Consider the following 25,201-nt stretch of genomic DNA (forward strand, 5'->3'; position numbering starts at 1 on the left):
CCTCCCGAGGAAGTCCAGTAACCACAGAGACAACGCAAATAGCTTTCATTCCCTCAAGATTTAGACCAACAATGAAGCCTTGCTGAGCTTTCTTCATCACCAATTCTACCCTCCGAAACACTTGCTATTTTGAAACGTAAAAATGCACACGCATCTAAACTTCTTAAAGGAATAGTTCACCTCAAAATGAAAAGTAGCCCATATTTTACTCACCCCGAAGCCATCCTAGGTGTATATGACTTTCTTCTTTCAGACGAACACAGTCAAGTTTTTAAAAATGTATCCTGGCTCTTACGAGCTTTTTAATGCTGGTGGATAGTGACCATTATTTTGTAACTCTGTAAATCAGATATATAGACAAGTACTGCAACGTAAATCTAACCTATATGCTTTCGGGGGTTATAACGTGTCCTCTGAAGCAGATCGAAGAGTTTTTGTAATAGAATGTTTCTAGTTTTATAAAATTTTGCTACAAAAACCCATCAATCTGCTTCAGAATACATGTGAAAACCCCCTGAAGGCGTATAGCTTAGTTTTACGTCGCAGTACTTCGGACTACGGAGCTTCAAAACAATGGCCTCTATCCACAAGCATTACAAAGCTTGGAAGAGCCAGGATACATTTTTAAAAACCTCAACTATGTTCATCTGAAAGAAGAAAATCATATACACCTAGGAGAGCTTTGGGGTGAGTAAAATATGGAGTCATTTTCATAACAAAACAACCCCAAGAATATCCAAAAAAAGAAAATATGTGATGTTTGGCGGTTGAGTCAGATTGATGTAGACTGGGCCAGAAACAAACAACAGCAAAGACACGGCTGAAAGCATTGGAGAAAACATCTGCTTTTCCTTCTGAGAAAAACAAGTCAAAGCGACGTTTGTTTTATTGAAGGAAAAATATATAGGCGCAAAAACCGACAAGAAACACTCACTTCCACTAAGCTAAATATTTTAATATTTTAATTTAATTGCAAAAAAACGAACAATACAATACTAATTGCATTCTCTCCCCCTTCTGAGTTGTGCACCAATGAAACACAAGCCAAGCTAAACATCTCGAGGCAGAAGAGTTGTTTGTGTGGAAATGCATGAAGATCAGGGAGCGCACTTCGAATGCACAGTTTTTATGGGGTTTGGTATGGATCCAAACCCAGCCGGGAGTCGCTTTGGGACTCGCAGGAGAAGTGGGAAGGTCTTTGTGACAAAGCTGCTGTATAATGAATCCAACCGCAGCGGTCATATTATAAAGACGCAGAGCTTGTCCTCAAGAATCCTGCAGCTTCTGTCAGTCTGCCACTATCTGCAGATGTTTGCAGGCTTCTTCTGCCATGACGGTTTGTTCTGGGAAAGAGCAAAGCCATTGTAGAGATCTAGAGTAAGACGTGAGTCTGCAGAACTTGAGTCTACACCCGTGTTCAGAAACAGATCTACATAAAGCACGATGCTTCAATATGCACGCGGCATCACTGTTTTTACACTAATTATTGAACACAACTAATTAGCTGAATGTAAACAAAGTAATTAGTGTCTTACAGCTGAACAAAACTAAAATATTTGGTGTCAGTGGAGTCTTTAGCCAAAACCCCATCAGAGGCCAACAAATTGCCAAAATGGGCCGCATCTTGGCTTACACTGCAGAAAAGGCTTTTCTAGCCAAGATTTCTTGTCTTGTTTCCAGCCAAAATATTTAGAAATTCTTAAAGGAATAGTTCACCCAAAAATAAAAATTCCGTCAACCTTTAATCACCCTAGAGTTTTTCCAAAACTGTATGAATTTCTTTGTTCTGCAGAGCATGTTCGGAAGAGAGTTTGTAACCAGGCTGTTTTGGGTCACCATTCACTTCCATAGTAGGAAAAAAAATACTATTGAAGTCAGTGGTGACCCAAAAACAACCCGTTTTCTGAATTTAGATTTTTTATTTTTGGGACAACTGAGCATTTACTTGAAACAAGCAAAATAATCTTGTCTTCTGTTTAGAAAAGCTTTTCTAAGCTTTTAGAAAAGATTATTTAGCTTGTTCTATGCAAAAAGTCACTTAATGTTGACTTATTTTCCTGCAAACAAGTCAGTAATGTTTTACTTGACTAGAAAATTGATTTTAGATACTTTGGCTAGAAACAAGATAAAAAAGTCTAGACTAGAAAAGCATTTTTGCAGTGTAGGAGCACGGGGGAGACGTTTTTTGAGTTAAGTTCCGCATTAATTTCACACTTCTCTAGTACAAAGCGCCTTTCTTTGTTTACCTCAAAAGAAGTGAAATGTGACAACATGCCCCACAGTTGGGCTTCACTCAGCATCTGAGGGACATGTTGTAACAAGCCTCTCGTGAAAAAAATATACAAGACTAATTAAAATGTTTTGTCAGTAAAATAAAATGATTATCTTTATGGTTAATGGATACAGTTTCTTGAAATGTCAGTAAATTGCATGGCTAGTGTCATAGAATAGCACAGTTTAATAGCAGAGGGCCACAGCGTTATATACATGCTCATAAATACCAGAAATATTACTTCTCTCCTAATTCACTGCAGGATTTCAGGTCCTTCAGCTGCTCAATTGAAGTGATCACTCAGTGAATAATTATCTGCAGTAATTACCATATTTTTTATTAAATAAGCAGCTCTCTAGGCTTTATTCAGCATGTCAAGCTTTGTACTCCTTTCTCTAGAACAGTATGTATAATTCTGCACAATCCAAGTAAAACAGTCACAAAGAATCTCCAAATCCTATGAACATCTCATCTGTTTCTCCTGGAGAGCAAAGCGATTATCACGTTATCACAAAAAACGGATGCTTTTTTAAATGCAAATTTTAGGAGAGAAAAGTTACAAACACCAGGAAATATCACAAGCTTAAAAAACAATTGAATATGGAGAAATGCTTCTCAAAAATGGCATCCCTAAAAGCACCATTTCCCACAATGCGATGCACTAGAAAAGTCCATCTCATTAAAAACGACCACCTGTAAACACATATCCGAACGCTTACAATGCAGCTCAAGCGCTGTATGACAGCGGGCCGTTGATTAAAACCAATGCTCTTCTGGAAATTACGATTCCAGCCAAACAATCTGAAGCAGTGCAGGAGCGAGAGAACTGGCCTCGTTAATGGCAGCAGAAGTGTCTCCGTCCCAAACACGCCGCACTAGTCTTTTGTCTGCCGTTCTATTGAGTGTCAGTCGTGGAAGGGCACTTTAGCAGGATTAGACCGGATTCATTCATATCTGCTTTCTCACACATTTTCTCACGCATTCTTCTCCTGCTCGCTTCGGTGTGCAAAAATATGAATATTCAAAGCACGGCTTCTGTTTTTTTGTTTTGGCTCCTTTTTTGCCAGGTAGCTTTCGCGCTCAAATAGGAATAAGTTGAAAACGGCGTTTGGTAGAGTCTCCTGACGCCATGACAGGTTCAGAAGGAAATATTGGCTTCTAGCAGCGTGAATGAGAGCGCCCAGACTCTGGTGTTGATCTCTGTACCTGAGCGTCTCTGCAGCGGGAGAGAGAGCGAGAGAGAGAGAGAGAGTTATGTGTGTCACTCTCTGACACACTTTAGGGAGCAGAGACGAGAGACCAGGACTAAATAAATAAAGATAGAAGGCTTCTGCACAAACAAACACACACACACACACACACACACACACACACACACAAGGCTCTTTGCAGGCTTGCAGTGCTTCATGGGTAATGAGTCGAGTGTATTGCGGTCAGAGGCCAGTGATTGGTCTCCTCGTGGGTCATCTTGCCTCTGGAGCTTTGGGTGACAGAGAACACAATCATTTCTCAGACAAGTGCGGATGAGTAACAGCACAAACACCTTACAAAGAGCGGTTAGTTTCCTTCTAAACACTCAGATCCGTCAGCATTACAACAGACAAAACTAAACACTGCCTCATGGTAATAACAACGGGGTTACTATGTCATAAACATGTAATAAACCAATAAGAATAAAAATAATAGCAGTAACGGCAAACTAATAATACAAATAAATGATCTGTGATTATTAGTCACAAATAATTCAGAAGAAACAGTAACACACTGAATTAAGCATGAGATTTGGAAGAAGAAAGACTGAAACAAAGTGTTTTTCCAATAATTTGGATAAAAAACATTTTTTAGAAATGCTACTTAAAAATGATTTTGATGTTGTATTTACTCGAGGCCTTTGCTAGTTTGCAAAGATAATTAAATCGGATCTGATTCATTAGAAGTGGCTGTTTGCCATTGATTTTTATTCTCTCTAACATTCTTTTTATTTTGATCAATTCTATTTTATTTTTGCCAGCGGCTGCAATAGGATATATTTTACACTAAGTGAAAATTGCAGTATTTTTAAGCCATATGCTGTTCACACTAAGTGCAAATAAATTCTAGTAATACTATGTTAAAATAGCAGGATATAGCTGCAGTTATCTGCACCTCAGTATTGTAGTAAAAGTATTGTAGAAAACAATATGCAGTAATTATGCATCGAGTGTAAATGATCATTTTAATTCAAATTATTAAATGGATGCCACCTTGCTGGGACAATAAAGCACTCCCTACAAATACCCTATACTTCATTTTCAACTTTTTGTTTATTTCCCTCATTTTTATTGATATAACATGAGCTTTGGAAAGGGAGAAGAGTAGTTGAGCTAAAGCAGTCAAACCGGTCCTGGGATGACTAGCCCAATCACACAGTTTAGAACAAAGGTTTGCAACCTTTACATTTTTTTTTCAGTAAAGGCATGCTATTTGTACTACTCCGTTGATTTTTATCAATTTGTTCGGCACCGTCGTTTTTAAGGTGCTTTATAAATAAATCGATTTTTGATTTGATTTGGATATGAGTACAATCAATGCGCGTGCTCTTTAATAACTGAACTAGCATGTTATGTCTTCACGAGCATGACTATTTACACAAATCCAGAGCAGAAATGTCATTATTATCTTGCGTTCAATATCTTTCACTGGTGTTGACACGCAGCCAAGCAAATAACGTGATGTCGGACTGAAATACAGCAGCGATATATTCACGGCCTACAGAAATCTAAAGGTCTCGTCTCTCCGTCTGTTTCTGCGGGTGTAATATAAATGTCCTGAGGCTTTGTGAATCAATGATTCCTCACCGTAGGTGCCGCCAGTCAAATTACTGAGGTGAAGGTTGCTAGGAGACCAAGGTACCCAGCTGGAACTGAGTGTGTGTGTGTGTGTGTGTGTGTGTGTTCAGGAACAATGGAGCAGGAACAGACAGGAGTCAGTGTGTGAGAGTCTCTCATGATCGCTCTGGACTCTTACACACATCTCGCGTCTTTTTTCACCAATGCTAATGTTTTCATACTTCCTAACTCCCACAGTCCCCTCCAGAAAATCTTCTTCGCAAAAGGTCACTCTCTGCCACATTTCTCCCAGATTCAAGATATGTGTAAAACAGCCCAGAGGCTTCAGCATAGGAAACTTTAAAACAGAAATAAATGGAAATAAATAGAGCATACACACACACACACACACATATATATATAGAAAGAGAGAGAGAGAGAGTATGTCAGATAGGATGAAAGACTGTCTTTTTCTGCAAGACTTCAATCCTAGTTCACATTTGTGTCTGTTAAAATGTTAGGGATGACGGCTGTGAAAACAAGATCACGTTTCTCCCTCTAAACACAAAACTTAGTGTAATTTCTCAGCTTTGCACGAATAGTAACGCTGAATCCCGCTATTATCAAAGCAGTGAATGTTGGCCTTGTTGTCACTTTGTGAAATGATTGTGACTTCAGCCCCAGCTTCTCATCAGAGCTCAGGACAATCACAGCTCGCGTCTGCAGGGGTTCGCCTCACAACACAATCAATACAATCCCATCCCACTGAGCTCCCTGTCATCGGGGATGGGCGTTGGGTTATCTTTGTTTTCTTCTAGGCATTTACAACCTTCCTTCTGTGGAAAGTCAGTGCTGGTGTGTGAAAAGGCAGCAAGGGCTCTCAATAAAGCGTGGCCATCATCTGCGCCACCACACGCTGACCTCTCCACCCCAGGACTTCCTCGGGCAAACACAGCTCCAGGGGGGCCCAGGCTGACCAATCCATCTTCAGCCCCTGACAGCGATGGGAACGGCATTTAGACCCGAGGCCAAGGGTGAGGGACTAAATAAAGAGCACCGGCCCGGGTTTGATCAGGGTTATGCGCCGGCTACACAATGGCTCCTGCGTTCTTAGACCTATAGGCTGGACTTTTCTTCAGAAGAATGTGTTGTGGGTAGAGCCCTTCTTCCAGGGACTATGACCACGTCTGTGTACTTTTGTGAGGGTGTTTGCTCATCTCATTGTTTCCCTGTCAGAGCTTACAATGATATTTAGACCAGCTTGACTCATCGGTAAATTGTGCTCCATTCACGTACCTATACGTACAACCGATCGCAGTTTCCAGCTGATATTGGCAACTTTTATAGTCTAGAAGCAGATTATTGATTAATGACTTGCACAATACTATGCAACACACTCTGGCAATTCATAACTATTCTACGTTTTGGCAAATTTGAAGTCCAGGGAGTGAATGTTGAAGGGGAACAGCGGTCCCAGTTCTGCACGTGGCGCTGTGTTTAGGGTTTGCTGCACAATGTCGTCTTTTACCGTAAAGCCTGCAGTAGAAACAGTTCTCCACTGCTGCTCGTCGTGCTCTTCCTCACAGGACAGGTCGTGAATGCAGAATGCAGTTTTAGTCATTCGTGGAAACAGAAACAATGTACGGCGTAGAAAACTTCGATAAAATGGAAGTTTGTGAGATCGTAATGAACTAAAGAGAGTAGGTTTGCAAACTACTTGTATATGTTTCATTGGATAGAAATGTTAATATTAAGCAACGTACTGTTGTCTATTTTGCTCTATTTCGTCAACAAAAGTTAAAAACCAAAGTCACAGCCGATGACTGTGCATCCAGTCACAGCGCTGAAGTGATAAATTATTTTTTTTTGCTTTTGAACAAATCTAGAGAGTCAATGATTCAATGGCCGTTCATAAACAGAGTCACTTGCTTCATTGCTAAGTGAATCAGCCGTTTAAGCAAATCGATTGAATGAATGATGCAGTGACAAAAACTGTGACTTACTGCCACCTACTGGCAGTTTCAGTTTAATTTTAAGCATAAATAATGACATTTTTGATATTCAAATGTCCCATAACATTGTTATTATGAGATGCATTAACACCATCTTGTCAAAAAATCTAAATATTTCTCAATGCCACATTTGTGCTCTTCTGTGCTTTGCAAAGATCTACTGTTGATGCTGATTCTTTCAAAGAAATGTAGTTAAGATTGAGATCATTTCATTAAGATAATAGGATACCTATCATATTATCTTAATTAAATTATTTCAAAAAATTTTCTCTTAAGTAATTTTTTGGAACAAAATATATATTTTTTAAAGTTTTGTTTGCTTGTTTGTTTGTTTGCAGAGTAGGCTGAGTCCTTAAGAATGTAATATTAAAAACTATCTGGAAACGTTTGTAATGTGCAAATTCACACACAACAAATGTTTCATTTGGCCAGAATTGCAGGCGCTAAGAAAATATGAAATAATTAGTAAATAAATGTTATTTTAGTTAGTTTAATAAATGTACATTAATTTGACTAAAATAAGTCAAGTTGACTTAACTTAAAATGTTTAAGTGAGTTATCTTCAGCTGAAGACTTTTTGGAACATTTTTTTTACAGTGCTGTTGAACGGATACACACGGGATCATTTGAAATCTGCGTCTATCAGCAGACTCCTAGATAGACGCGGCTCTCTTAATGCTCCAGTATCAGTGCTTGAAATACTATTGAGAAATACTTTTCAATATTTTTGACAATACTACCCTCTGATGGTTGCGTTTTGGGGTTGATTTGCATGTTTATGTAAGAACTAAAAGACTAGTGCTAGTACATTTGAAATTTGGCATCATGTAATCAGCTAAATATGTCTTTTCTGCCACAGTAAACTTGCTCTGTTGAGCACCTGGTACAGCATTGCACCCGTAATGTGAAGCACTCGGGTTTGAGTCCTGGTTCTGAAGGTTAAAATGACAAAGGTGATTCATAGGTGATTTTATCTCACATTTGCTTCAACTAACACTGCAAGTTAGATAAAGTGTAAGTGTAGCGTTTTTAAATGTGACCGAGCATTAAACTTTTAGAGACGCACTCTCTGGTGGGGTATGTACAACAGATAAGAAACATGCTTATCGTTTTATCTGTCTGATAAAACTGAACACTTTAAAAGAATTCCGGAATCTGCAAGTAATGTCGACACGTTTTATCCAATGAGACTTTAGATGTCCTAGCATTTAAAGGAGTATGCAGTGTTTTCAGCTGATGTGTTGTTTTACAGACGTCCAAGGTAACCGCACTACATAAGCAAGACAGGAAAAGCAGCTTGATGAGAATGATTGCAGAAAGAAGGAGTCGTTGAGAGGGGTTAAAGATGAGTCAGGGAGCGAAAGGACAACAAGCTGCTCTGGAATGCCTTTGTGTCGCTTGGCTAATATTTGCACATGGATTTGGCTTTTTCCTCTTTAGCTTTCAGTGTTTGCAAAGGCGAATGAAAGGGCGACAAGGCAATGGGTTACCGAGCAGCATGGGATCAGTAAAATGGAATAATTGGAGGGTAGACGTGGTGACATTTTGAGAATGTGTTTGTCATCCTTGATGCCCGACTCTCATTAACACACACACACAAGCATACGAAGGCATACAGGTTAATGCACCAACACACACTTCACAGACTCTTTGTTTTTCGTCTCTTTTGAACTGTTAATGGTGCCCACGCTGCACTGCTTTCTGAATATGAATTAGGCTGTTTTATGGTGAAAACGGTCAAATGCAGCGCTAGATGGAGGGTGTGTGAAGTACAGCTCAGACAATAGAAGGTGCCATTAGTGAAAAAGCTGAAATAACAGCATTCGAGCGCTACTAAACTGAAAACCACCATACAATTACATAGAAAGTCGATGATAATGCAATCCCATCATGCGAGCTCTGCTTCTTGCAGGGCAACGCTGAGTGTCTGGATAGCATCAGACAGACAGTCACATGATACACACCATCACTAACGCCTCTAACCGTCTCGGTTTGGACTCGAAATGTAGCCAATGTAGCGTTTGTACCAGCCCAAGCGTGACAGCAACATTCATGATTCTCTTTTGTCATTTGGTTGTTGTGTCTCGCTGGAATTCCTCCGCCTAATACTCCAAACAGAGTCTCTAAATATTTAAAGACTCTCCTTTCTGTGTAATTAATAACATTGGAGCACGCTGGCGGTTTGATCAAGGTGAAGTCTGTAAAGACTTTCAGAGAAGTGGAAGTGGAACATTAGGCAGTGAGAGCAACTTACCCTCATGTCCTTGTCCTCTCTTTAACACTTCAGAAGTAGGGCAGAATCTCTTATGTGTTTACACGGGGGAGGCTGCAGCGAAATGGTCATTACTGTTAAATATGCAATGACTCATACTGAGATTTTTTAAGAATTGTGATGCCAATAATTTCTCTACGTGGTTCCCTACTTATTTACATTCATGAGGCGAGTGCTGTGCCCAGACCAAAACATAAAGAACATAGACAGTTGGGCGGGAAAAAGAGATCAATAATTCTGGTGTAAAATCACCTCAAATTCGATGATTTCTCCAGCATCCGCTGATGCAGCCCTAGATTAGCCATTCTCAAAGCAAATCTACAGAGAGCTGCTCTCATTTCCAAATGCAGTTTATTTATTAACAGAAGCTTCATCCGCCTCTCGGTGTAGATGAGCGACAGAAACTCCAAAGACCATGTTGCCACTGTGACTCCACTTTTCTGAAAGTCACTTACGTCTGCAGATCAATGCTGCGTTTTTGTCTTCCTCTGCAGTCTGTAGTTGGACAAAACACACTTACGGAACGGTTCGGCCAGAAATGAAATTGTTTTTATCATTTATTCACCTCCATATTATTCCACACCCGTGAGACTTTCATTTATATTCGGATCACAAATCGTTTGAATTCAAGCATCAAAAGGAGATTTCAAAGTGTTCAGAACAGATTATCATTTTATATGAGGAGCAAATTTAATTAGGGCTTGTATTCACTTTTAAAAATACACTTGCATAAAACTCAAATATGAGTGCAAACATATATACCTACAATATTTATTTTCACGTGTCAAACAAGAACAGTTGAGCTTCCTTTAGTTTTTTACTAATCATCTGATGCGCATCATGCATTAATTAAAAATAAACTCTGAATTTATTAAGTGGCTTCTGAGAGCATTCGCTGTGCACTGAGGGAAATCTGAAATCACTAGAATCTGTGGACTTAACCAGGACGTGACCACTGCTGGAAGAAAGCGCCTGCACTAGACAGGATGCTAACATCAGTTTTTATTGGATTTTTCTTCTATGTTCGTGGGGTAAAATATATCTCAGAAAGCCCCACTCATAAACAGTATAAATGATAAATGATAAATTCAGGTCATAGTTCGACACGGATATTAACAAGTAACTGCAGCAATAAACAAAACCTACACTGACAATTATTAACACACATTTAACACTCATTAGCAGCGAATAATAATAAAATTGATTGGTTCAAGGGTCACAGAGTGCATGGTATCCCCCAAGGCTTTGTTGTAGGACCACAAAGTTTTTACTCTGAGAATCGTTATAGTATTTGATTGCACTACTGCTCCTAATACTAAACTAAATTAAACATACGCAGTTAGCAAATCTAGACTCACAGGAACAGATTCTGACTGTATCCCTTCTGTACAGTATGTCCATAAAAGTAATTTATTCTGACCTGGTTTGTGCAAGTCAGTAACATCTGTAGATCTTTATTTCACGCAGGGAGTAACTCAAAGAGCATATTTTCTCTACATAACAGAGCAGAGAATGTAAAACCTCTCCACTGTAATCCTTTGATGGCAGGATGTTTCTGTGGATCACACATTTTTGTAACAAATCCAAAACGAATGGAGCAGTCATTCACAGACCAACATATTCCACACAGATGTCACACTGTTCACACATCAGATATAAAAATAGAAATTACAGCTAAAAGACTTTGATTCTGACATGAACAAAACATAAAATGTTTTCTAAGCCTTGCTGATCTCACATGAACCTCTTGTGAATAAAACACAAGACTCAACTTTTCCTTGATTCCTCCGTGTTTTCTCTCTTTTGTCATTTTTTGTCAAGTTAAAGCATTTTATTATTAAACTCTTTTTGCTAGAGTAATAAAAGAGCCTGTTAAAGAAACGTTCCTCGAGCAAGCCTCCTCTACATGTGTCTTTGTTTGGCTAAACGTGTGATTAGGGCTAGTTTTGGGGTTCAGGTTTAGAGCTGAAGTGTAAATACAGCACGATATTTCCTCACATAATGATCCCTCACGTTAAAAACACTAATTGCAAAGCTGCCTCCACTGTACCAGCACACGAAACTGGAAAACTTATCGCAGTACGATCCAAACATCATATCTGTAAACAAGGGCTGGACTTCCCAGAAAACTAAGCTGAATGTTACACAAATGTCAGTAGCACATAATCGCTGTGGAGATTTCCCAAAAGCACTGTAATCTAAGTAGCATGAAAAGTGTTTGTGAATTACAAAGAGCCTTGGAGCACAATGGAGTGCAAGGCCATTATATGCAACCTAAATGCATCTCTCACACTGTTTCTGAGATACAAATGGACATTATCCATGCATTCTGATCACTGGAAAGCGTTTCAGAAAATAAAAATGTACACGAAAAAACAGATAATCAAAAGAAGCCCTGCCTTGTGACAGCTTTCAATTTCCGTGACAGTAACTACGGTTTAGTCACTTAACGTTGCACTTTTTTTTGCAAAATTAATGCTTGCATACGGAAGAAACTGATGGGATATAAACATTTTTATAAATTATTTGGTCTAAGTGTTGTGCCCTTATAACAGCTTCAGTGTAACTTTAGAGGAAACAGGCAACGAAAGATCTGAGCTGTGCTTAAAAAGTCCACAGTCTGTGCTTAAAGGGACTACTTCCATCCACTCCACATGTTTTTGTATGATTGTGGTGGTCTAACCAATCTTCTGCCAGCGCTGCGAGTCTCTCTTTGCAAGTGTTCATAATAAGGGCCATGAAGGATGCGAGAGGGGGAAGAATGGTCTAGTAATGGCAGAGGAGTTTCAGGACATGCCAGGCCCCATTGTGCCATTCTTTATCACGCCTGACCCAAAATCAAACATGCAGGTCCCCGTTCTCCTTGGTGACATTGCAAGGCCTATCGCTTGGAGACCGAGAACAATGGCAGCCTGGGAAAGCCCATGGCGCGAGTAAAGACCGGTCTCTTTCGCTTAGACAAGAGATGGCATAGCACTGACTTAGTAACACAGACTGAAGGGACAGCTCTTCCATATCTCACCCTCTGAAAGCCCCCGGATTCTCCTCCACACATCTTCATTTCTCCAGCTGCATCTGTACACATTTCATAACCTTCTTCTGTTTGTCTTACTTATAGTGTTTTTTTTCATTGCATTATGACCAATATAGTGCACAATATAGATGAAATCACAGCTGAGTTCATCAACAAAATCATCTACAGCATATATTCAATTACCCCGACCAACCAAATGCTGGTCATAGTGTGTGTTTTAGGGGCTGGTTTGAGAAAGACAAAGAAGGACACTTCTAGGCACTGCAGTGAGAGCATTTTTACTGTAGAGACTGCCCTTCATAAAACATCCAGTCCACACTCTTACTTCAAATGGGAATAAAGCTTCCACAAAGTCCCAGTAGCGATATGATTGATGTGTCCAAAGCCGCTCCAGAAGACATGCTGTCCTTGCTTATTCCCATCTCAGTGACAAACAGAACGGATGTGTGTTGCTTATATGTTTGGTGATCACTCTTGGCTCATTTGATATGCCAAACGGCTCGCCGTGAATGTAGACGAGAGCAGGCGGCCAAAAAAGAGCTGTCAAGACGGACAATCCTTACTTCTCGTTGTCAATAAGCAAATGCAAATATGGCATCCGTGTTCTGTGTTCCCGATGAAGCAACGCATGCCGAATTTTGCTGCTTTTGCGTAAAGGTGAAATCTTGGTGACCAAGTCATTTTCCCAAAAACAATTTTTAGTACAGGATTTCAGATTTGTAATCAAACCCTTCTATGGCCATTCTCGCAGCACAGAGTGCACATGCTAATGTGTAAAACAGAGACGTGTACTGTGCTACGCTGAAGGATTGATTTTAATAATTGGACGCCTGCCACAGTTTCATCCAAGGCACTAAACAGATTTCTCCCATCGAGTCTCAGCCAAGAAGGCTGCCGCAAAAGCGCTCCAAGCGGCTTTCAACTATCTACCTTTAGAGGTTTCTGAAAGCGAGCGGCCGTGGAAACTTTCCCCTGGATTCCTTCCAGCTCTATATGAACGGGCTTGTGTAGCGCAGTTTGAATAACACATCCTTTAACCTCGGCGAACACTCTGTCTCATACAGTACAGAGACAGGATCTTGCATCATAGAATATCACAATATTTGGATGAAATGGATTTGGAACAATAGCATCCGTTCTTCAATTACAGCTACGTGTGCTCAGCAAACCAGTGCATTGAGTCAAAGCCACCGCTTTCCTGTCTAACTGGGCCAAGAACAAGGGCACAGTCATTCCAGCGGCTGGGGAAAGCACTGCGTCTCCGCAGGGTTCACCTGCACTCACAGAATCACACAGCTCAATCACGCCAGAGATAGTGATCAATCATGAAAGACCTTAACAACCATGTCTTTGACTTCAAAATGACGTCCACAAACACACCAAAAAGGGCTACATTTCTGCCGTTGTTGCATGTTATGGTGTCATTTTACGTGGTTCCATGTGGTCTGAAATCGACTCTGGACAAGGTGACTTTCTGTCCAGTGTTGCATGAAGCAAGCTGAACAAAGTTTCAGTTTCAACCAGCTAAAGGCTAACGTTCTGGCAAGATTCACTCAAAGCTGTGAACAAACGCTCTTCGAGTAACAAAACACAAACGGAACATTTGCTCGAAGTTCTCTGGTCTTTAATGACGTTACACAAAAATACAATTTATACGTCATTCAAGTAATGTGTTTTTCCCTGACACTCTCTAGCAGTCATCTAGCATTTTTTTATCACGTAAGCCAATTTACAACAGAACATAGAGGATATAACAAATATTTAAACTGAGAAACTTTACACTTTTGTCCACTAAGTAAGCTTATGTTTGCTACAGGTCTCAAAAAAGTTGGCACAGGGACAACAAAACAATGAAAACGCTAGAAAGATTCAGTTGGGAAAACATTGACATTAGTTCTGTAAAATTACTAGTCACTCAAAAGCATAAAAGACTCTTAAAAGTGAAATACTTGTTTCTCAACATCAAATTGCAAAGGCTTTGCAAATCTCATTGTCTACGGTGCATGCCATCATCAAAAGATTCAGAAAAACTGAAGAATCTCTGTGTAAAGGACAAGGCCGAAGACCTTGTGGTCTTCAGGTCCTCAGAAGACTCTGCATCACTAATCAGTATGATTATGTCATTGACGTTACTATATAGGCTCAGGAATACTTCCAGAAACCTCTGTCGGTAAACACAGTCCATCTGCAGATGACAACTAAAACTCTATTATCAGCATTCAGTTCAAAAGCAGCATCTCTGACGGTATGGGGCTGCAGAAGTGCATACAGTACGGGCAGCTTGCATGTTGAATGCTGAAAGGTATATCAAGGTTTCAGAGCAACATATGCTTCCCTCCAGATGACGTCTATTTCAGGGAAGGTCTTGTGTGTTTCAGCAGGACAATACAAAACCACATACTGCAGATATTTCAACAGCATGAAGAAGAATCTGGAGTCCTGATCTTTCACCGATAGAGAACATCTGGTGCATCATTAAACACGTCAAAGACGACCACAAACTTTATCAGCTAGAAACCTAGATCAGGAACTCCAGAACTCCAGGAACCCATAACCTTGATGGCCAGATGTCTTCAAACTGTTTTGAAAATAGCAGGAGATGATACACCACGATAAACATGACCCCATGCCAACTATTCTACAATTTGAAATGAGCTCTTTTTGTGCATTAAATTTTTATAAAATTTTGTGTATAAGCATTTGTTTTGTTCTCTATGTTCTATCATGAATAAAATATTAGTTCATGTCATCTAAAATTCCTGTAGTTTTCATTTTATTCAAATGTTAAAAATGTCCCAACATTTCCAGGATTCGGGTTGTGTAGAAACGTAGTTAACAATTTTATACGCTTCATATGTTCCAAAGCTTTAATCAATATGTACATATTCATATTATTTTAAGTGAAGAATGTGATTTTAATTCAGGCATCATTGTATAATATTGATTGAAAATTCAGTTTTGGGCTGATGGAGAAGAACAGCTTTTTTCCCGTGTTGTCTCACTGAATAAAGATGTCTGCCCTGACAACACCCGATCGCTTACAGTTTTTTAAAGAGAAAACGTCGTAATGACTTATGCATGTCATATCAATCCATCATTTCTGTTGGTGCGTGTTTAACAGGGCAGGTTATGATGAGCGAGAGGAGCTTGTGCAGCGTGTCAGCCCCGAGGGAGGCTGTTTCTCCGGCTCTCAAACACCGAGACGTCACTCCTGCTGATGCTCTTCATTGTGAATATTTCACAGAGCCTCTCCTGCCTATGAATAATGGATGACAGCGAAATATAGAATCTCTTGTACATACATGGAGAATTCTGTCTGTGTTTGTCCTCTTTTCATCTCTCTCTCCCTGTTGTTCGTTTCCACGTCCCACTCGCTCTGAATATTTCAGCGTGTTTTTTAAATATGTCTCTCTGGCTTCCCTCAAATGGATTTGTGGAGTCTCTGCTGCGTAAATCATTAAAAAACAGCAACAACATAAAGATCCACCTTGAAAGGAAGGGAACAGGAACAAAGAGTAACGATCAGGCTGCAGACGGCGCAGTGTCTCTTTGCTGAAATCAAGATCTTTCACTGGAGACACTGTCTCTGATAACTAGACAAACTATACTACGCAGATGTAAATTGTTTCACAGTAAAATATGACAGCTTCCTAGAACTTAGAGGGTTAATCTACTTTATTTCATTCAATTCACCTAAAAGTCTAGCAAGACGACTTAAGATGTGTGCTATGCAGATTGTTTCCTTTAAAAGCCCACTCTTACATGCTTCGCTTCGTGATTTTCTATAAGAAGTGCACGTTACGGTGGTCATTTCTACACCGAAACAGTGGCCACAGCAGAATTCAGTGAAGTTACACGGGAATCTTTAACCAAATTCTTACATTTACTTAACAAATGCAATTTGAATAAGACACTATAGGACAGCTGTTGCCAATCAAATTAAATCCATCTTTGCACAACTGAAGTGACTGTTTAATGCAGCTCAGAGATGCCATTAATGATTTGCAATTGCCTGGTCTGAAACCAGGACTAAAACCGGGAACAAAGTGCTTATTCCCTAAATGAATGAACACCCATCACATGAGCACTCATTAGTCAAAAGTCTGACCTCAACGCAGTAAGTGACACACAAACTATTGACATTAAACGGTCACGAGGAATCCAAATGTGATGCACCGTAGTTTCAGGATTCAAAAAGCAAGCTTCAACACAGTGTGTTTACTGTTAAAGATCTAGTTTAACATCATCGCCTCTTTTGCTCATTCTCATAGACAACATACAAAGAAGAGAGCAGAACCAATGCTATTCCAACACAAGAACAGATACTTCCGCCTCAGTTTTATTTAATAACTGAATGGACTTTCAGTTGACGCTCGATTCAGAAAATAAATCTTTTTATTTTTATTTTAATTTAAAGCCTTTAACCCAGCCAAATGTTAACACATTTAAACTCAGCGCAAACATTAATTACCGAGAAAGGGAATACGTTTAAACATGCCTCTGGATCTGCATTTATAATCTCAGTGGGGAATTTGAAAAGGGGAAGGAACATCGTATTCAGTTAATTAAAGCAATATTGTGATCCTGGGTCTAAGCACACATTCTCCGCCGGCTCTCGTGTGCTTGACAATGATAATCATGGGTAATGATCATTAAACCCAGCAGTACGCTGTCATTGACTGCCTTACAGCAAATCAGCTGTAGTCATTCATAACCACAAAGCAACACAAAGAATGACATCCATCTTTAGGCCCAACACACAAACACTGAGTGACCCTTTTCACTTAAAAATGAACCTGTGAGCACCTGAACCAAAGTGGGACAGAAAAACCAAATACTAAATAATCAGGTGACAAGCAGGTATCAATCAGCAGATTTATCATGCATTCAGTGACAATGCAAACAGCTGCCAAGAGCATAAAAAATAAGTGTTCAGAAAACTGCTATATTATTAAACAAACGCAATACGAATAATCGGTCGACAATCAATCCAGACAGAGACTTACAGTCTGGACAGAGCCGCGTTCTTCTGAAACAGGAGCTCTGGAAGCTGGTGAAGCTGGTTTCTGTTCAGACGTCTTTGAGAAAAGAGAAAACAGACACAGGCTTAGGGTTAGTTACCTCACAGAAACTAAACCTGTAGAAGATGCTTTAGATAAAGATCTCAGAGAGCGATGGGAAATATTAAAATCAATAAGATAAGTTTGATATGTTGAGATTTCTTCTTTTTTTTTGCAATGCCTAGGCAATCGTTATTAAATAATAGCTTTACTGATTTTATTATTGTTACAATATCAGTACAGTATGACACCAAACATAAAGTGGAAAGATCAATTATTCAAATGTCCGTTTGGGATAATTGACCCTTAGAGCTGGTTGTGTGGTCCAGGGTCACATCTATGTTTTGAAATGACACTTATACCCTGCAGATCACATGACCTGTAAGGCCCAGGGTTGAGTAAGTGTGTGTCTGAGTGAACACTCACAGTCTCTCCAGCTCTCTCATGTCATCAAACGCGCCGCGCTCCACAGTCCCAATCTGGTTCTCCATCAGCTGCCTGTTTAGAGACGGGACAAATCACAGGAAATGACTGAGATCTGAGGAGCAGGAAAAGAGCTGGTGCTTGTGGAGGAAAGCAGAAAGCAGTACACTGCACGTATAAAACTACAAACCTGAGTTCTGAACTCACGAGCAGGGTGTGTATCCGTACAGAAATCCTTTTTTTATCATTACTGGAAATGCATTATATATGCTTATAGGATGTTGACTTGAGAAACAAACTTGATTGTGAAGCAGATAATATGAGGAGCAAGACATCCAAAGACATCCAAAAGACCCAAAGCCTTAAAGCGCTTCATTAGTCTTCAGCCGTTGGTGGGTCTGAGTTTGACAGATGTTTTTTTCAAGCAACGGGTGAATAGTTCACTCAGTGAAAGCCTATATTGCAAAATATAGTGCTGATAAATAGTTTCACGGTGCACTTTTGAGGTGATTTAGTGAAATAACGGGGCCCATGCTTGCGTCTTGATTGCACCGCTCTGCCTACACAAGCACCGTGAAGAGAAACCCTCGGAAAGACGTTTAGAACAAACCTGCTTTAATGCAGCGTCAGGATATTTGAGATTGTGAGGATGTCAAAGAGAGATTATACCTTCGCAAAAGTGTCAATCCATCAAAATACCACAGGTTTTTGCAACAAGAAAGAAAGTATGAAATATCACATCTAGAGCAACTTACAAAACTCGAAGATACTTGAGTCCAGAAAAGTCGTTTCTGTTGATGCGCGTGAGATTGTTTCCATTCAGTTCCCTAAAAAAAGAAACATGTTATTGGTAAATCTATTGTCAATACAGGCATGCATATAAGATTGCTGTAACAACGTATGCTTCACAAGTGTCATACAGTACAACTAATGTAATTATGCAATAAATATGGTTTCAACTCTTAAGACAATCGATCAAATAATGTGCAATGAATTGAAATTGACGGAAGAACGCATAGCAGTTGAGAATGTTATATGTACTGTGTGGGTTCTTTCCAAATGTCCGCTCATTATTGGGAACATGTGTTTCGTTTTTGTTGTAAACCTCTTCCCCAATCACTGAGAGAAACACACACTTGCACAAATCTCCCATGAATACTGGATACAAAGTCATGCACTTTCTATTGGTTCTAATGACCACTCCTGGGAGCGCAGCAAAACAGAGACAGAGAGATTGCAGACAGATGTATGCACAGGTGCACAGGCACAGCCAAATAAATAATGGGCTGCTATTCATCCGCCGCAGCCGGATCTCCTGATATGGAGATGTTCTGCGTATTATTGTTCTGGAGTTCAGACTTTCTGCTTTCTCTTTCTTTAAGAAAGAAGAGAAGAGAAGAAACCAGCTGACTTAAAAATGGATATATCGGACTCCAATGAACCAATCGGCTTGCTTAAACTTGTTTGTCTACTTGAAATAAAACAGTCAAGACTTGAGAACATCAGAAGAGTCATCCTAGAGCTCCTCCAAAGTACATCCACACATCCCACCAATCCACACATTACAATATGTACTTAATAAGAAAACAACAACAACAACAAAAACTTGTACAACTTTTGTACAACACATGCACAGTAGCTATACTTTTAATTGTAGTATGTTATTTGATGTTAAATTGAATTAATCTTTAAATGTTTTAAACGGCAAAATCATTACAAATCTGTACATAAAACATATTTACATACAACCAGTTTGATAGAAATTACATCAGAATATATTTTAGTTTCTAACAAATGCTTTAAACATAGTATACATTAACCATGACCTAAGACAATCAAAATAATTCTAAATTTACATGCAAAGATGTATTTTATTTTCCACAGTGGATCATAAAAGCACGGTTAAAGGGGGGCTAACATCACTTTCATGCATTCAGAGTTATTTACACTGTTAAAAACTTGGATCAAATACAGTTTCAAAATGCATATTTATGTGCCAAAAATCATACTTCTGGGTTTGTACAAGTTTCTGAGAGTTTTCTTTTGTATTGTTATTCCTCCTTATATGGAGATTTCTCCCAGAAGCAAGCGCCCGCGCAGACACACACCGTTGTGAGAGAGCGAGTGTTTTTGGTTGTAAGAGAAAGATAAGCTTGTTAGGCTTTCCAAAAGAACCCTGCGTTACGTGAAGGGCAGCAACGGAGTTTCACAAGTGTGTTTGCTGACGAGCGTTTTATAAACAAGACCCGGTTCAATGCTGTATTTGTGTGAAACTGACAGATGGAGCGGTCCCTTTAGCTCCGCCCACACGACACGCCTCCAGGAGCTCGGCTTTCTTCAGAGACAATCGTAAATCTGTATATTTCTTTTATAAATATGACAGAACTAAACACTTCTGGGAGATACGAAGGATGAAGTACCACTGTATAGATACTCAAGATTATAATCAAGGGTATGTTATGTCCCTAATTTCATTTTATATCATCTAAACCTGTAATAATGCATCATTTAACTAGTTAAGTGTTCAAAAATTGTCCAAAATAAAAGTTCATTCATTTCACTCTTAAATATACTGTTTCAAAACTGTTTCTCTTTTTAAAAGAATGCCAAGGTAAATGTCTTTTTTGGATGGACATTGGTTCGTATTTCTTTTTTTTCCCTGGCATTTCCATTCACAAACTGAGCTGAGTTCACTAGTAGGGTCTAACAAACAAGATTAAGCTCACTTGTGTTGGGCTTCACTCAATGTAAAAGTAATATGGACCCTTCCATTGACCTTTAATCTGACTTGTAATTGGATCGTCCTAAACACATCTCTAAAAAACCTGATTAGATACGCTAACACCAGTTTTATGATTAGTCCTGATGAAGGTCTTCTATCCCTTCAGGAGACATCAAGCATCAGCATTGATTTACTTTATACTCAGAAATTGTTAGCAGATCTCACAAATAGTTGCAAGTACCCCTTGTATTACTGCACAGTCAGTGTTAGCTTTTGAATGCTAGCTATTCTGAATTAGCATTATTAAACGTAGTCTTAGAAACATCTTTTTTTAGTGTTCATCGACGGTGATGAAACTGGGAAAGTTCAAATGCTCCGGTGGGTTTTAGCAATCAATAAACTGAAGTCATGCACTATACAAATGTGTAACTAAATGTGGAAAAAATGTGGAACTATTTAACCATATGTGCTTACATTAAAGCAACCCTCCTCAGAGGTCGCTGCGTATTTCTACCCAAGAAGGCTTTTTATCTAAAGAAGAACAGCGTTAATGGCTAGCATTAGCACGTTAGCTGTTTGCTTGTTAAAAATGTGCCAGTAAAAACCTCAAAAACTTTGTGCATTTCACAGCCATGCTAGAGGTCTGAAGTTCCATATAAAGACCAAAGTGCTGAACATTAAAGAAAGAAAGAATAATTCTAATAACTAATTGTAATTTACAGTAATTGTAATTTCTGTGCTGAATCAGGTTGATTCTTTTGAATTGTCTCAAAGAAAAGTTGAACTACTGGTTCTCTTTAATGTGAACCTTAAAGGAATGTATGCAAGTCATCGAGCTCAGTCGATTATGTTCTAATGAACACGGTCCCTGTATGAGTAAAACATAAAGCGCTCATTACAGCTCATTCAGACCACTAAAAACCTGGCTGTGATTGGAGTTTAAAGAGCAAACTCTACTATTGGCAAAGTGCCACAACCATTTCTGCTATAACACAGTTGAGTTAGGGGGAAAAAGCAACCGCTCATTATCCAGCTAATGAATTAAAAGAGAAGAAAAGCACATTTGCCAGAAAGCCTTTGATGCTTTAGCGCAGGGCTTGGCGGGCCAGTTATAGAGCTTTAACAAGTCTGAGCCATCAAGCAGCCTAATTCTTCTGAATGGTTTGCAAGGTACGTTCTCAGGTGGAGATTTTCTCAAGGGCCACCCTGAAAGTTCATCACAGAGCGGCAGATGAAAGGTCAAGAGGTTAATCAATGAGGGTGTATAAACAGAGAAAGCCAAATCCTTGGTTTTACGTGTACTGAAGCACAAGCTAGGCTTCTGAATTTTCTCAGAATTCATTTACTAGCGAAAAATAAAATCCATTTGAAAAACATTTATTTTATGCCATATATACTAAAAAATACATTTGCTTATTTATACGCTTACTAAAAATACCCTGCTATTGTACTTTTAGTATATTAAAATTGAAACTAATTTTGAGTTAATTTTGAAGTCCAACTAAAAATATACTGAAGTATATTTGATAAAGCTAAAAGTGGAGCTACAGCGATGTACAGTTTACATTAAGAACACTTTTAATGTCTTGCATATAAAGGCCATTATTAAATTGTACAATCCATAGTTTCTAATGTATGTTTAATACAATGAATTAAATGTCCTAATTGAACTATGGCCTAATCCTTGCTTAAGATAAGCCACGCCTATGAAACTGGGCCTACAAGTTGGTTCTTGCTTGTCATGAGCTGGTTTAAACGGGTTCTTAGCTGATCACCTTATTCCAATAATAAACACTATGTATATAGTGTATATATATCTTTTTTGCAAGGAGAGTGGTTTTGTATATTTGTTTTGCTAGCTCATGATTTGCATGAGATGGTTCTTAGCTGGTCATGAACTGGTTTAAACTAGTCCTTAGATCTTTAAGCTGCATCTAAGCTGGCCTTGATCTGGTTTAAGATGGTTCCTAGCTCTTTAAGATGGTTCTTAGCCGGTCATGAGCTGATCCTAAGGAGCTAGCTTCTGGGACCAGTTTAGGACCAGCACTCGACCAGCTTAAACCATCTGAAACCTGCAGCCATGCTTCAAAACAAACCTAACCGACATCTGCTGAATTTTTCAACAGGGAAGAACTACATATGGATCCGAAGGAGCACTACACGCCTGCTTTTCCTCACTAGACAGAGCACATGATCATACCCATCTCTGCCGCTATGTGACTGCCATCACAAAGACCTCTCACTGCATAAAAGCTCTACGCTCACGAGCTAATCTTATATCGGTTATGAGATTTATCACTGGGATCCAGCAGCAGAGCCTACAGTGATTCTCCGTCTGAGCTGCCGTCCACTTTCAAGACAATCAATAAGCAATCAGTAGGAAGCTCACAGGGACATTTGGCCTGCATTCTTGAGCACTTCAGAGCTGGAGTTCATACGCGAGCGGCCCAATCCTCTGAGCGATCTCTGCAGTTTAAAGAGAATTCTCAATCAGATCACTCACTCTTGACACATCGACGCCGTTTGATCTCAGGCACAGCAGCTTCCGAAGTGTGTATAAATAGATGCGCTAGCATAGATAAATGAGAAGGGTCGAGTCTCTGGACGTCTGAAAACGAATGCAGGGTACATATAAAATGACTGAGATTATTCATTTAAAGAGCAGAGAGACTTGTGCATCTCACAGAGCATGAAAAAATCTGTCTGCATTAAACTCATCTATGCTAGCTGCATGATGATCAGAAAGCCTAGAGAGCGCTCAAGGGGGGTGTTTACTTTTACACACACTGTGTTAATGGCGTAACCCATGTGAGCACACCTTTACTACTAGTCGTCTGGCACACGCATACATTTACATAAGCCACATTCTCAGGCAGAGAGCCAGAAAATGTTTTGTCTGGTGATTTGGGGACGGCCCGTGAACATGTGTTTCAGGTCTGAACTGCAGGTTAATGGGGAAGCCTTGCGGGGTGAGGAGAAGCGGGGGGTTGAGGTGTGATTTTCACACTTCCTGAACACACGGTCATTACAGAACCCATCAAAGACATCCAAGGGGTGGTGTTTGATAAAAACACCCTATGACAGGTGCAAATTGAATTGTTTTGTTGATCCACCCCCAGCTATCAGCGTATACGGACTGAATGCAGAGCCTTGACCATGCGGACGCTGATGCTGTCCCCGCTCTGTTAAGTACTTGAGACACTCTGTCTGTGTCAGTCGATCAGTCGAGTAATATACAATCATGCCTGTCTGCAATGTATTTGACTTGATAAGCGTGGCTAAAGCAAAAAAAGATCCTGTTTCGCGCTTCACTTCCCCACAATGAGCTGCCGAAATCTGACCAAACATTCATGACGTGGTTCGCTTCATACTATTGCTTCCTTAAAATTCGTACGATTTCAAATCCCAATTCCTTCAAATTTGAGAATGGTTCCAGTGCTTCTCTGACATGTATAATTCATCAGATTTTTCCTCTGAACTATTTCAAGAGTAGCATTCACTAAACCTTAGTGGAAAAAGGCTCCTTCGGTAAATATTTTAGCCCAAAAATGTGACCCTGGATCACAAAAGTAGCCCAGGTATATTTTTCTTTCATAATAAAAATCATTAGGAGATTAAGTCAAGATCATGTTCCGCATGTTAAGTGTATCAAAACTTCATTTTAGATTGGAAATATGCATTGCTAAGAACTTCAACTGGACAACTTTAAAGGCAATTTTCTCAGTATATGGATGCTCAGTTTCCAGATGCTCAGATAGCCAAATCTTGCAGAAACCATACATCAATGAAAAGCTTATTATGATGATGCATGAATCTGAATTTCAAAGAAATGACTCTCGTTGAAAAGTGTGAAAGTGACGATAAAACGACTCCGGTCGAAGGAGTGAAGGGAAAGGGAAAGTTCTCAACAGCTGAAAGAGTGATAGGAAGTTTCCCTCCTCCCGCAGCATGTGTCAACACACGGACGCATCCGAGCCGATCACGTCTGATCCTACCTGTGCCTCGCTGAGCTATTGTTCTCATTCATTCCTCTTGGTAATGATGCAGACCCCCCCACCAACACCCACCCACACATGCACATGCACGCCCATGCAGATGGACGCAAAGTGTGTACTCACAGCCGCTCCGTGTTTCGGGGTATGTTCCTGGGCATGGTCTTGAGCCCCAGCCCGTGGCAGTCCACTGTGGTGCCGCTGCAAGTGCAGAGCGCAGGGCACGCCGTGGCAGCCTTGCACAGCAGCAGTATCCGGATGCACGCCTCCACCAGCCTGCCTACAGAGTGTCCTCCTCTCGCAGGCATGATCTCGCACGCTTTGAGACGCGAGCGCCCGGGCTAGTGCTCTCCCGTTTCCAGAACGCGAGGAGAGAGAGAAAAAAAGCAGCTCCTGCGCTCTCACTTTGTGCACAAACTCTCCTTTGCCTCTTCTTGGAGGAGTTGCTTTGCCGCTTCTTCTGCTGCCTCACTGCTTTGCTCAGCGGCGCTCTGCCGTCTGCCTGAAGAAAGGGGGATACGGAACAGCACAGGAACAAAAAATCTCTATCCTCTCTTACACACACACACGGCAGTAATCCATCACAAGGATCTACAAATAGCAGTTC

The 25,201-nt window shown here is 39.9% G+C and overlaps 1 protein-coding gene across 1 annotated transcript in view; it reads right to left on the minus strand.

Annotated features, from left to right (window-relative positions):
- slit1a (slit homolog 1a (Drosophila)) overlaps positions 1-25,201 on the minus strand; it is a 53,122-nt gene extending 27,921 nt beyond the window's left edge. Inside the window, exons 1-4 of the mRNA XM_043255117.1 lie at positions 24,721-25,201; positions 18,636-18,707; positions 17,884-17,955; positions 17,404-17,475 (exon numbers count right to left, since the gene is read on the minus strand). Coding sequence (XP_043111052.1) covers positions 17,404-17,475; positions 17,884-17,955; positions 18,636-18,707; positions 24,721-24,902 — 398 coding nt within the window. The 5' untranslated portion in view covers positions 24,903-25,201. The remainder of the gene's footprint in view (positions 1-17,403; positions 17,476-17,883; positions 17,956-18,635; positions 18,708-24,720) is intronic.

Source organism: Puntigrus tetrazona, chromosome 13 (assembly GCF_018831695.1).
Source record: "Puntigrus tetrazona isolate hp1 chromosome 13, ASM1883169v1, whole genome shotgun sequence".
Taxonomy (NCBI): domain Eukaryota; kingdom Metazoa; phylum Chordata; class Actinopteri; order Cypriniformes; family Cyprinidae; genus Puntigrus; species Puntigrus tetrazona.